Raw genomic sequence first — 13989 nt, 5'->3', positions numbered from 1 at the left:
ACCCCCTGTGTCTAACACCTACATGCAGTGTAGCCTGCGCATGCTCCCAGGCAGCTCAGAGGCCAGAACTGTACAGAGCCGTGGTCGCTGTGATACAGCCAGCAGGTGGAGCTGGGCTCCCAGCCATATCAATCACTCATGCAGAGAGAGAACGAGAAATATTAAGAAATATGTACACGGTCTATCAACGGACATCCTCCCGTGGTACTACTGCATATTGCAGATAACGGCCTTAAAAATGTATCTGTACAGAGACGTGTACTGTACATGCATGCAAAAGAATAACAATTTGAAATAATGATTATTCCGAATAATCTGAGAGGCCTGTGCTGATCTCTTATCCAGCTCCAGCGTGGCCTTTGAGAAAATGCGGTACAGAAAAATGTGTTCGCAGACTGAATTATCATTTGACCCATTTGTAATGCAGACTCCATCTTGTCCAACTTGTTCAAATTACACTTTACATAGCGAGCGCATACTCAGTGTGAGAACTGTTAGTGAGCTGTAGCACTGCTTTAATGAAGACACCAAAAGAGAAATGTTGAAAGGTCTGCAGGCAGGCAGGCAGACAGACAGACAGACAGACAGCATAAGGATGTTTTCCCCATATGAAGACAAGATCCTCTTACCTGCGACAATGCGGAACCAGCCAGTACACAACTCCTCAGCCATTTACAGGGCTCTCCATGGAGTGAGGAGAGACTCAGGCAGTCCGGAAAAGACAGGAAGGACAAACGGACGATACAGAGCACAGCCAGCGACGGCACAGACCTACGAGCAGAGACGGAGGAATAAGAGCAGGAAGAAAAAAACTGAGCCCCCCTTTCCTCTGAAGGAGCACACGTGCGCGTCCACACACACACACACACACACACACGAGTGCATACATGCACACACCGCACAGGAAGCTTCCTTGGGAGAACCGTAATGTGGAAGGAGACGGACAAGGGCCTGCTTCTGAAGGTTATAATTTCCTGCTTCTCCACGACAAAGGGACCTGCTATCTGCGTGTGTGTGTGCCTGTGTGCGTGCGTGTGTATGTGTGCGTGAGAGAATGTGTGTGAGAGAGAGAGAGTCAGAGAACAAAAGGGGGAGAGAGAGAATGAGAGAGAGGGAGAGTGAGAGACAGTGGAAAGAGGCTTTCTCCTGAGACACAGTGGATGAGGCCAATTGCAGTGAAATATTCAGCCACCCCTGACACCGTGCATCCGGGAGAGGAAAGCAGGACAGCAGAGGGTACAGTGAAGGGTGGAGAAAGCAGGGAACAGAAACGAGCGGAAAGCAGAGAGAAGGAGAGGTGAAAGACAAAAAGGAACAAAGAGAAGTGAACAGAGAGAACATAGGTAAATGAAAAATGGAGAGGGGGACAGGGAGAAGGAAGTACTAAGAAGATAAAGGAACTAAAATAATGGAATGGAAATTATGGAACAGAAAGAAGGGAATGGAATAGAGGTAAAAAGGAACAGAGAAGCGAAGGTGGGAGGGAACATACAGTAGGAGTTTCAGCTTACAGGGTTTGTATCTAGATGACTCCAGCAACACACAATTACAGATAACAAAGGCAATCAATTTTATTGGATTCTTGCATAACATGTAGACAATTCAATACCCATAGTCAAATCAGATTAACACTGAATGTAGAGTAATTGTGCAAGATACCTGCATATTAATGGATAATATACTTGTTTTTGCACTTGATGTTTACGTATGAGCTACTTTACTGTCACAGGTCCTGAACTCTGAAGGGGAGTTCGTCCTTCAGCTAATTTCTAAAGCAGAATGCAGCCAGCATAAGGGACCTCGTACTTAGGCATCGGGTTAAGTCACTGAAGAAAATGTACTGGGCACCTAGCCAAAACTTTATGTGAGACACGTACAGCTGCTCAGTCTTGAATGATCAGTGGCCATTGAAGGAAATACATGCTACTGGGGCTCAACTGAGAAATCTGAAATTAAGCCAAAGAAACAAATAACAAAGTAGCATTTCTCTCTCTCACACACACGCACACACACGCTAACTAAAAATATATAAAGCCTGACTACGTACAGAAGATGGTTTGAACACATTCATAGTGCCTCAGTCTCCTCCACCGTGTGTGTATTGACTATTCCCACACCAGCAGGCCCCTGGAGAGATCCCCTGTGACCCCTCACCTGCTGGCCCAGTGCTCAGAGCCTGCAGCTTCCCTGATAACCAGGTACCTGAAAAGCAGGATGAGGCACCATGTTGGCTCTAGGTGAGCAAATCACTTCCCTTCACTATATCTCCAGTAACCCGGTTTATCCACAATATATCTGCATGCCAGGAGTCAACTGACCCAAGGAAGAGGAGAGATATATGGTCACACTGCCTTCAGGGAGAACAGAGTATGCTAATTTCCATTATATCTCACCATAACCCGAGGTGCACTGGCACAGAGAGGCAGGTAAAATGATGATGTGTTTTTACGCAAAGAATCCACGACTGAAAGAGGACCCACTTGAGAGGTCGTCCTACCAGTTTAGTCACTGGAAGTACCCCTCAGGTAAAATAAAACATGAGCGTGACACTTTGGTTTCTCTTCTGGCACAGAGCACATTTGTTACTGTCATATATACTCTCATCAGGCCATGGGGGAAATGGTATAATGTCACATCTCATCTGTCCTCACTTGATCAAATTAAATAATAGATAATGGCTCTCACATCAATTTTAATGAAAACCTTTGACTGCTAAGGTCAGAAATTTTAAACTTTTTTTTTTTTTTAAATGAGCATGCACTTGATCCCATACAATTTGCTTATAGGCCACACAGACGAGTAGAGGATGCCACAGTGACTTTGTTTAACTTACTTGTTAAACACCTGGAGGGAAATGGGTCTCATATTAGACTTCTATTTGTTGATTTTTTTTTAAACATGTTTGTCTACTGTCTATGTTGTTTCTAAAATGTGTGTCAAGATGGATGACTACTCCAAACGAAATCTGCCTGCGGGTACAAATAATGTAACCTGAACCTGAACATCAAATAATTTCTTTAAAAGGCATACAATGAATGATTTCTTTCCTTGCTTCGCTCCTGTGTTTACAATCAAAAAGCATCTCAGCCTCAACCCCGTCTACACGCCCAAGATGACAAAACTCACCTACCAATAAAACAACTAAGCAGCAGTGTAGCTGACTACACTTAACTACACATAATTTATCACTGTTTATAATGGAATTGATTCAGAAATGTAACCTCTATAACCACTCTAAATGTACCGTAATCATTTCTGACAAAATGTGGCCTTACGAGGGTAAACTAACCAGTACAAATTAAGCATCTCATTAAAACAACAAAAAGCACAATACTGAACTTATTAATGAAAATCAGGATGCATAGAGAAAAAGAATCTAAGAAAGAAAATTGTAAGACTACAATTCACACAATATGACAAATACCACCATCACAACAAGACAATATACTGAAATTCATGAGGAAAATTTTTTTGGGGAATCCAACTCTCCTGAAAATAATCAAAACAAAATCATCACCTCATCATATCGACTATTTTTTCAAATAATATTTATTCCACCGAAGTTCAACCTTATATCTGTCTTTAACTCAAAGCACATTTCTAATTCCAGAAAAAATAAGTAGCATAAGATATAGAACAAGACTGCCCCCTTGTGACAATTTTTCACAAAGCATTCAAACTGTCACTGGAGAAGAACACAGGGACTTCAACAAGTCTTAGCATGCTCAAATGACTGCCACAATACTGAATGTACAGCTTCACAAAACAGGATCATGTTTTTCGGGAATTTCTGGTAGATTGACATGCAATATGTAAAATTAACTTTAGGTTATATAACTTTCACATATCCACTGATCCCAAATTTAACATCTCAATTCATGATTTGAATTGCTCAAGAACTTAATGATTTTATCTCATTACCTGTATTTGCTTTGCTCATGACCTACAAGTGTTTGCTAATGACCTACAAGCTCTCCAGACTACTTCTATTTTTTCCTCTGTGCAGAATTGTCCAAATAATGTTTGCAAATCAGGTTCAAAGTTAGAATACTGCTTAAGGTTTTATTTGTTATTGATTTCTAATTAAAATATGAGCATGAGGTTAGAAATGGCACAAATTGTATCCTTAAAAACACAGATCTGATTTGTATTATTTTTATTAAGTTTGGTTACATTATGCAAATGTATAAGCATCTTGCTATATATTGCAGTTAGTGTCAGAGTTGAGAGCACTGATGGTTTGCAGCATATTATGCTTCTGCATTTTATAGCCAGAAGCATAATATAATATATTGCAATGGGAGCTGGCTTTTACAGTGTGGTTAATATTGATAATAAATGAGCTCATTGGGAGAATACAACTGTCGGAATCGTTTCATTCAGTGTACAACTGCTGCAGATTCCAAGTAGACACACCAACTAAAAATAAGCATTACAACATCTTATGTGTAAAGGCTATAGGTTCTTGACAACAGCCCTATAAAGGGTTGATGGGAGGCAAGTTATCCAAATTCTACAATTTATAAGACACAATGACTACAAATGACAGACCACATAATAAACTCACTGAATTCATCCACCCACATTGCATATTCAAATATAGCCACATTACGATTGTATTGTATCAAAATGCAAAATGAAGTGCTTTGACTGAAAACCGCTCACACATGGGGTGAAGAAGCATGCATTTTTACATTTATTAGAAATAAATTCTGAATAAAACAATGAATAAAAAATAAACAGACAAAAATTATACTCTGATATCTGGCTAACCGTAATGCCCACACAAGTACCAGGCCTACAGACTGGGAAATATTTATCTGAAAATGTATTTAATAGTATACTATTATTCACATAAATAAAGAATAGGAAAGGCTAAACTGGCTTATTGAAATTCTTTGCCTATTCTGGTTGGATAATAGGTATTTTATCATGTCTTTCCACACCAGAAATGACTGCCGAGTGGCAATTGTAAGGCATAGATAAGCAAGGCTGTACACTAACCTACTTTCTCCACACCATTTCAAACTTGCCCCAGTAGGGGGAACAGTTTGATATTTTACAGTCAGAGAAAAGCTCTAGCTTTGTAATCCCTTAAATTTGAACCATTTCTTATTGTATTATTTATTTCTGCAAATGGAAAATGAAACTAAATGTAAACATTCAAATGTCAAAGGTAAAAAAAATAGTTATTCTTTATATTTGAGAAGATATAAAGAATTATTATCTTGATCCCCTTATCCATGCATATACAGTACTGTCCAGCTTAGGCACCCTAGACTTTATTATATATATGTGTGTGTTTGTATAAAAGAACACATTCGAGATTTTCAAATATTCATTTTCCAAAAGATTGAATTTTACAGAGACATTTTTAAAAAAAGTAACATATTACTGTAAGCAATTGATTTTTACATAAAAACTTGATCAAGGCTGTCTGAGATCAGCAGCAAGGAGCCAACTAAAGTCTGCAGAAGAACTGTGGAAAGTTCCCCAACATGCTTGGAACAACCTCCCTGCTGATTGTCTTATAGAACTAAAAGAATCTTATCTGTACAGAATGTTATATAGGTGCCTAAGACTTTTGCACAGTACTGTATGTACTGACTGAAGTAATATCCAATCATATCCAATAGCTATTTGTTCAAAAGACCAACAGCAGTGAATCATTTTGCCATTTGCCAAACCACTATGCCAGAGGGCTTCCACCACATATCATGAGTGCTTCTTGCATCTGTATTATCACTGCTGTAAGCTGCAGTTTTTGGTTGGCTAGGGAGTCGGGATGGATGACTGGATGTTTGAGCCCAGATGTGAGGGAGCTCAATCCACAGAGCATTGACCAAGGTCATTGGTCTTCATATCTCCCTTTACACCCACAGACCAGAACAAACACAACTGACCGGACTACAGCATCACGTCGCTCCTCACCCTGCCATCAACAGTGACAGGGCAAAAACAGGCTGGGTGTGAGTTCAAACTTTCTCCTGGATTTTGACATACAGCTGTTAGTGTGCTTAGAAATGCCTGCCAAAGTTACTACAGTATAGCAAAATTGTCTTTCTAATTTGAAGGTTACAGAATCACATACAAATTTGCTGAATCACTGAACAACTAGACGAGGAAATGTACTAGCTAAAAAAGGTAATTTGTCAACAAGCAATGAAATTCACCTTCGATACTTAAGTCCACTACATAAATTATGGAGTGGGAAAACACAGTGTATAACTGAACGTTTATAGACATTAACCACATTGAGGAAATTCAGTGTGCGAAAAAAGGTATAATCCATCAAGCTTGGCAATGCTAGTCTGGGCTAATTAAATATTTCAAATAAGAGAAAGGCTAAAACCTTTCCATTCAGCTACTTTTTATGACAATAAATTACATTTGGCCTCCCTCCACCGTCTTTGGGAAACACGTTGACAACACAGCGGGCTTGTGATTAATGAGAGGCGCTACTTTTAACTCCTGCCAAACCAGGACCAAGGTCTGGTGCACTTGTAGCACGCCTGGCTGACAACTGGGCTGGCAGACACAGCAAAGCTTACTGTACTGAGAGGAAGCGATAACTAGCCTAATCACAGCAAAAGCCCCGAAAACTCCCCTTTTCGACTGACGGAGTGATAGACCCCATGCACATCGCCCTGCTCTGCATGTAGGCCCATGGCTGCAGACGGCCTTATCGCTCCCATCGTGGCTGAGGAATTCTGTTTTGATTGAATGTGACTCATAGATTCAATCTCGCTAATCAGCATCTCTCATCACCCCCCAGGGGAGTTGCACTCCCATCTGTGGGCAACATGAGGCACGAGCCACCCTCAGGCCCCTGCATACCAGTGCGAGAGAAACATGTTGATGGTTGCTTAGGAGGACAGTACAGCTACACCACACCTCTAACAAAGCACTCCGGCAACTCTATTAATCAGGCTGAGGGGCTTGCGGTCAATGGGCTGTGGTTTTGCCCGATTAAACACAAGTGAGGTCATTCTGCATTTGTCTGCCGAGAGGCAGCTTAGGCTGTGAGACACACGTCTACGCCGGTCTTTCAGCTGAGCCTGGAGGCCACTCCACCCCTTACCGAAATGTAGCGCAGTGTTCGGAGAAGAAGCTGTTTACGGTTTACTACCCTCACCCTGAGCTTTTATGTGATACATTTGAATGTCTTCTCCACACACTGATGAAACCATTCCCTGTGCACCAGAAAAAAAACACGTTGCCAGCACTGAAGCTTCCAGGTTGTCGCAATTTCATTCTTCAGGACAAAAGGCGATGGAAACCATCAAAGTCACTCAAACACAACCATTGAAGTGTGTATCACGTTGGCTGATTCTGAGTATTACTGAGATATACAAGGGGATTAATTATTAGCTACATCTGCTAGTCAATTCAAAAGCAGAACATTTACAAAATGGGAAAACAGAACCGAGACACCGACCATAAACTACCTAAAGTTATCTCCTGTGAAAATCTAAAGCAGCAAAAAATCATCAACAGGGGTGACAGCAAGATCTCTCCAGTTTCTCATCAGAACTACTGTACTAAACGTCAAATGACAGCGATACATCTGTAATAATGATGCTGTTATGGATCAGAGACTGATATGATATCTCTAAGCTCAGAGATCCCTGCCCATCAAATTTCACAACAATCCAATATCGGACTGAACTACTGAGCCCAGGGGAAGAAGATCTATATAACTATTCTGAGGGATTTTCGGTGTTTTTTTCTTTAAGAAATACTGCATGGAATAACCAGGAGTGAATGTAGGACACTCCTACACACAGCACTGCTACATCAAAGCCTCCGAATACAACAGTGCTCTTGCCTACAGCAGCTCACCATACGAAACAAGGATGGAGAGGTATCTAAGGCACAGAGTGGACAAACTCGGCTCAAAGTTGCCCAGGTCATCTTCTACCTATTTATATGTAATATGTTTCAACAGTCAATATGTAAAGTATTTATATAAATATCATGCAGGGATCCTTAAATAAACCTAGGGATAGGACACGCAATGAACGTGACTCCCTTCCGATTTCATATAGATGGAGCTTCCTGTGTGACCGCCATTAATCATATCTTGAACTGACATTTGTATAAACACCAACTAGAGTGGTGGACTGAAAGTGCATCCCTACATTGCTCAAGTATGGGAGTAACCACCATTGTTTATAGAGCTGTCAGAAAACTAAAACTAAGGTAATTGGCTGCAGCAACAGCTAGCATGCAGAGCAGCCCTCCAGGACTACAATGGTTTCCATCCCTGCTCTAAACCAGTCAAACATGCCTTGTAATAGTGCTCTAAAGTCACCACTCTGTAAATTGGCTTGTGCATATATAGGACTGTATAGAACACAATTGTCCAAGATTCTTTAAAGTAGCTTTGAGATAGAGTATTACTTTTCATTCGGAATGAATGCACATAATTTAGCCAAGGCATGAAATTGTATATTTTCCTGTTCAGCATCTTTCCAAATCCTTAAAACAAACATCATAAAATCTTTGAGGCTCATATGACATCAGACATTCACTGAAATGTTAAGAATATTGACTTTTGAGACTGTAACCTTTGCCAGAAAATCCATAATGATCATGTCCTTTCCAAACCATTCCATAGTCGCAAGGCTTATAGGTATATATCTAATATCTCATAGTAAAGGGAACAGATACCAGTTTGACCATTATCTTGAGGTATGGTATGGGATTAAGCAGGGTTCACTTCTTTTTGAGAATGCAGTTTCTCGTCTTTACCAGGAGTTGAAGTGGTGCAATGTACAGTTGACTCAAAGTTTGTCCCAAATAAACTGGTTAAATAAATAAATAAATACATAAATACTGTACTTTGGGAATGCACCATTTTGTCTTGCATCTAGTTTCATTTTGTTTCCTCATAAACTGGCCCTGTATAGAAACTTTTCTGTGTTAACTGTTTTACTCCTTCAAAATTGGCTAATTCTTTGTACTGCTGGCTGTTTACAGGAGGGAAGAGAAACTTGTTGAGTGCACTGTCCCCTTAATGATGCAGACCGACGGCCCACGGCATTCAGAGTTCAGAATTTCCCCACATACTACACTACAACTTTATTCATCATTTTCCAACATAAGCCTCTATGGCAAATAATGCATTTTATGAGGAAGTTGGAATAAAAACGTGGAGCCATCTAAAGCAGAATAAATCTTCAAGGACATTTCCTCGGGTTTATCTGATGTGGAGTTTTTGGCACCTCCCCGATGGGATCTGGCAGCCAGCCTGTGGCACTGTGCCACATGAAATAAGCAGGGCAGTCACTCGGGCGAGCTCTCACCCACTTGAGGATATTCAGTGGTCAAAGCTTATTACACAACCTTGACATTAAAAAAAATATATGCCTGATGGAGAATCATGGCCTTGTTCAGATAGCTGGGATTGGTATTGCAAAAATTTTAATTTGGAATGATTAAACTGAATTTAAATGGTTTTATTTTAATTACAAACGTAATGGTGACATACAAATTCATATTTCACCATTTGCAATTGAATGTATTGGTTAATTCAAGTTCAATGTGCTTTCAAATTCAGTTCTTACAATTCCAATTCTGTTTTCTGTAACAGAAATCTGCCTACATAGAAAATGTAAACAAGCAAAGATTCAGCTATACTGCAAACTGGTTAACGCCATAAGGAGCACCAAAATATTTTCTATCCCCTTTTGGTACTGTGGTGGTTCACGTACATTGGAGCTTGATACCAATAATTCTTAACCACTGATGACCTACAACTTCATAGGTAAGCTATGAAAAGCTGCATGAAGCTAGCCAGAATAAGTCATAAGGCTTCCGGTTTTAGGTTGCCAGATCTGACCGTCTCAATTTTTTCACCTCAAATTTACAGAATCTAGAATTCTGAGAATATTGTATTGTACAAAACAGCTCAGCTTAAGGGCATGGACATGACTAATTTTCTCGTGCCAGCAAGCTCTGAAAATAGGGTACCTTCTTTTTTTTAAATGTTATATTACTGCATTTTTAAAGACACCAGGAGAGAGGGAAATTACGGCAGAGTTGGCAACCCTGTGGTGTAAGTCGGTGCCGGTAATAGTGGTAAAATACATGTCATTACACAGGTAAAGCACTACAGTATAACTGCACCTATGTAATGAGTTTGCATAGCCTGTAATAGAATAGCATTGTACCTGCTCAACACTAGAGTGCATTTGTACCTGCATAGGCCTACATTTTTTAAATAACAGCACTGTTACACATGTATTGCACAACAATCGGATAACCAGAGTTGGGGAAACTACTCTGAAGGCACAAACCAAATCCACTACGTCACACTGAAAGTAGTGGAACTACAGCCAAGGGAAATTCCCAAAAGGAAAATGTAGTCCAAACAACTTTGTAAAAAAATAAATAATCACTTACTTTCGCAGTGGGAAGAACTAGCAATGTGTTGCAACAGGCAGTCAACTGATGACAGTGACAGTGGAGTGCTTCTCACCAGTCAGGATAAGAGGGAAAAGTGAGAGGAGACGTGGTGTTTGGTCATAAGCATTTGGGGAAAACAATTTTAGGGCCAAAAAAGTTGGCATGAGGAAAATGTTTTTGTGGTTTTTGTCCCATGCTCATGTGCTCGACAGATATTCCCAGTTTCAAGTCTTTTTAAGGTTAAATATCACATTTTTAAAATAGCTCATACGAGAAAAAATAAAAGAAATTCAAGATTGATTTGTTTGCACAACATTCCCGTATGTACTAGTACATCTCTTGGGCCAAAGACAGTGCCTCTTAATTGGATTACTGGAACTGATTTGCTGCCTGGGTTTTTCCTCCTCTTCAAGTGCAGCACAAGCGTACGGAGATTCCCCTCTTCGGTCTTCCAGAGAAACATTTGGCCCTGTCCCCAGATAATTACACACATGCATACACGTACACACATGCACACACATAGCGAGATCATCATTGCCAGGGAGCTAGTCTTCCCTTGTCTCAAGCATGAGTCACAATGGAGCCTGCCAACCCAAGGCAGTTCTGTGAGCATGGGAGCACCATTCCCAACTCCACAGTAATCCCACACAATTCCCACTACAGTCCCTGCACTTACATCACTGCTATGAGACAACCTTTTAGTTTATGCGGCAAACACACATTACAGGGCTTCCGTAAATGTGGTAAATTATCACATTTTCACCATCATACCCTGAATACAGAGGTCATAAGGTAGAAGCTAATATAGCTGGATTTGTATGACCAGCATAGTATCTCACAGGCATTGTTGTTATAAGTCAAGTATTTCTTGAAGTGGTTGTGTAGTTTGGGGGAAATTAAGGATTTGAGGTGCGGGTTGACAGAACAAGCATTAAGCATTCAGACCCTTAATTCAGTACTTTGAAGACTGGGTAAGTCTACATGCTTTGCACACCTGGATTTTGGCAGTTTAGCCCATTCTTCCAGGCAGATCCTCTAAAGCTCTGTCAGATTGGTTGGTAAACGTCTGTGAACTGCCATCTTCAGGTCTCTGGACAGACATTCTATTGGATTTGAGTCTGGGATTTGGCTGACTGCCACTCAAGGGCAGTCAGAGACTTGTCCTAAAGCCACTCCAGCGTTGTCTTGGCTGTATGCCTAGGGTCATTGTCATGCTGAAAGGTGAACCATCGCCCCAGCCTGAGTTTGCATGCACTTCAATGACCTCTCAGTATTAGACTGCATTCAGCCTTCCCTCTATTCTGACCAGTCTCCCTGTCCCTGAAGCACCCCCATAGCATGATGCTGCCACCAACATGCTTCACTGTAGGTATAACCCAGGTGATGAACCAGACATTGTGCTTGGAGTTCTGCGCAAAGAGTTTGGTCTCATCAGACCAGAGAATCATTTTTTCCTCATGCTCACGAGTCCTTTAAATGCTGTTTGGTAAACTCCAAGTGGGCTGGCATATGCCTTTTACTCAAGTGTGGCTTCTGTTTAGCCATTCTACTATAAAGGGATTGAGTGCTGCTGAGCTAGTCGAGCAACATTGATTGAGTGCTGTAGGTTCTCCCATCTCTGCAGTGGACTTCCGGAGTTCTGTTAGAGTTACCGTTGGGTTCTTGGTCACCTCCCAGACAAAGACCCTTCTGGCCTGGTTACTCAGTTTGGCCAGGCAACCAACTCTAGGAATCTAGGAGTCCTGGTGTTTCCAAACTTCTTCAATTATTCAAGGCCACTGTGTGTTCCCGCTCCAGGGACTACTCAAGTTTTTGAAATGGTTTTATACCCTTGCCATAACCTATGCCTCACTACAATTTTATCACAGATATGTACAGAGTTTCTTGGACTTGGCTTGTTTTTTGTCCTGACATGCAGAGTGAATTGTGGGACCTCATATACACAGGTTTGGGCCTTTATATGTCCAATCAATTAAATTTGCCAAAGGTGGACTCCAATCAAGTTCTAGGCACATCTTGAGGATAATTAAAGCAAACAGGATGCACTTGACCACAAAGAGTCTGAATAAATGTAAATGAGAGATTTCAGTTTTTGATTTTTAATAAATTTGCCAAATATTCTAAAAAACATGTTTTCATGTTGGCATTATGTGTTATTGAGTGTAGATTGATGCCAACTTTATCCATTTAAAATTCAATCTACAACTCAATAACGTGTGGAAAAAAAGTGAAGCCACTGTATGATTGTGAACAGGTCGCTAAAGTACATAGTGTACTGTACATAGTAGGGTAGATGCAGAAGTTACAGCATAGTATTGTAGAACTGAATTGTATGTTCAGGAACTTGACTCGTCTCTAAATTCACAGTAATTTCACTGTAAAAATAGAGCTTATAATGCCTAAGCAAAACACTTCTCAAAAGCTAGGAGCACATAAGATATTGTACTGCGGCAAAACCAGTCTTCCTTTCAGGCATTGCGGGGGCCAGCTTCACTTTTCAAACGTTTTTATACAGATATTGAACTCCACAATGCAGCAAAATCGCTAGGCGAGTTATTTTTATGACAGTGAAAATGGATCAGATTGCTTTCGCGATAATACTGTAGGGCCTACAACACTTTCACGGCCAGCTGCCTCAACAGTATTTTTAGTCCCATTTTTTGCCATTCCTTGAAAAGTGAATAGAAATCTGAAAAAATGCACTGCCGAAATTGCCGGTAATTAATGTAGCTAACTACTGTACAGTAGGTGGCTAACATGCTAGCCAACCGAATTAAACTGTAGGCTACCTGCTTATTGAACTTCTGCGTGTGCTCGATATAACAAAAGAAACGTCATTAGTAATGCATCGATTGTATCCGCCGGCCATGCATTTCCCTAATTACCATACAATTCAATCTATATAGTTTAAATAGCATTTATTCCTCGACACCCCAGAAAGCAATTCGGTGCACCCGACCTCCCTGTGCTATGTCAACAAGGAAGCGCCGGATAGTTTCACCCGTTAACACCAAAGGAAAACATAAAATATTCGCCCAAATCAAGTCTTGCTTGAACGTTCAAAATTAAGGGTGTCATAAACAAGGGTTTCTCACAGTGAATTTCGCCATGATGTAATTTGGTTGTTGACAACACTGCAGATCAATACTCACGTTGTTACACTTGTCACGAGTACACAGCAGAAATGGATGTGAAGTTCTGTGGCATTTCCAGCACGACTACATTCAGTGCTTTAAATTCTCACAAGGGGGAGACCAGCGATAATGCCATGTTTTACCTTTCTTGACGCATATTGCACACTATGCAGTGCTGCGACTATTAATGTTATGCAAATCACATTGCATTTAAACGGATTTTAATTATAATACGCCTAATAACAGAAATGTGAGAGCTGGATGGTTTTCGAATTTTCCATGAATTGAACGGGAACCTTTGTTCTCCTCCGCAGTAACCTTGGGAGCAGGGCTGAATAAAAAGGGAAGCGTGAACAGTAGCCTATTATTGCGAACTATGTGGTAAAATACATTATCGAACTACCTGTAGCATATACTCTCTCCTTAACATGTAGATATGATTTCA

The 13989-nt window shown here is 40.6% G+C and overlaps 1 protein-coding gene across 1 annotated transcript in view; it reads right to left on the bottom strand.

Annotated features, from left to right (window-relative positions):
• Positions 1-13665, bottom strand: part of sgip1a (SH3GL interacting endocytic adaptor 1a) — a 62529-nt gene extending 48864 nt beyond the window's left edge. Inside the window, exons 1-2 of the mRNA XM_061239479.1 lie at positions 13563-13665; positions 630-771 (exon numbers count right to left, since the gene is read on the bottom strand). Coding sequence (XP_061095463.1) covers positions 630-672 — 43 coding nt within the window. The 5' untranslated portion in view covers positions 673-771; positions 13563-13665. The remainder of the gene's footprint in view (positions 1-629; positions 772-13562) is intronic.
• Between the last annotated feature and the right edge of the window lie 324 nt (positions 13666-13989).

This window comes from Conger conger, chromosome 4 (assembly GCF_963514075.1).
Source record: "Conger conger chromosome 4, fConCon1.1, whole genome shotgun sequence".
In the NCBI taxonomy this organism is placed as follows: Eukaryota; Metazoa; Chordata; class Actinopteri; order Anguilliformes; family Congridae; genus Conger; species Conger conger.
This window is presented reverse-complemented; position numbering and strand designations above follow the sequence as displayed.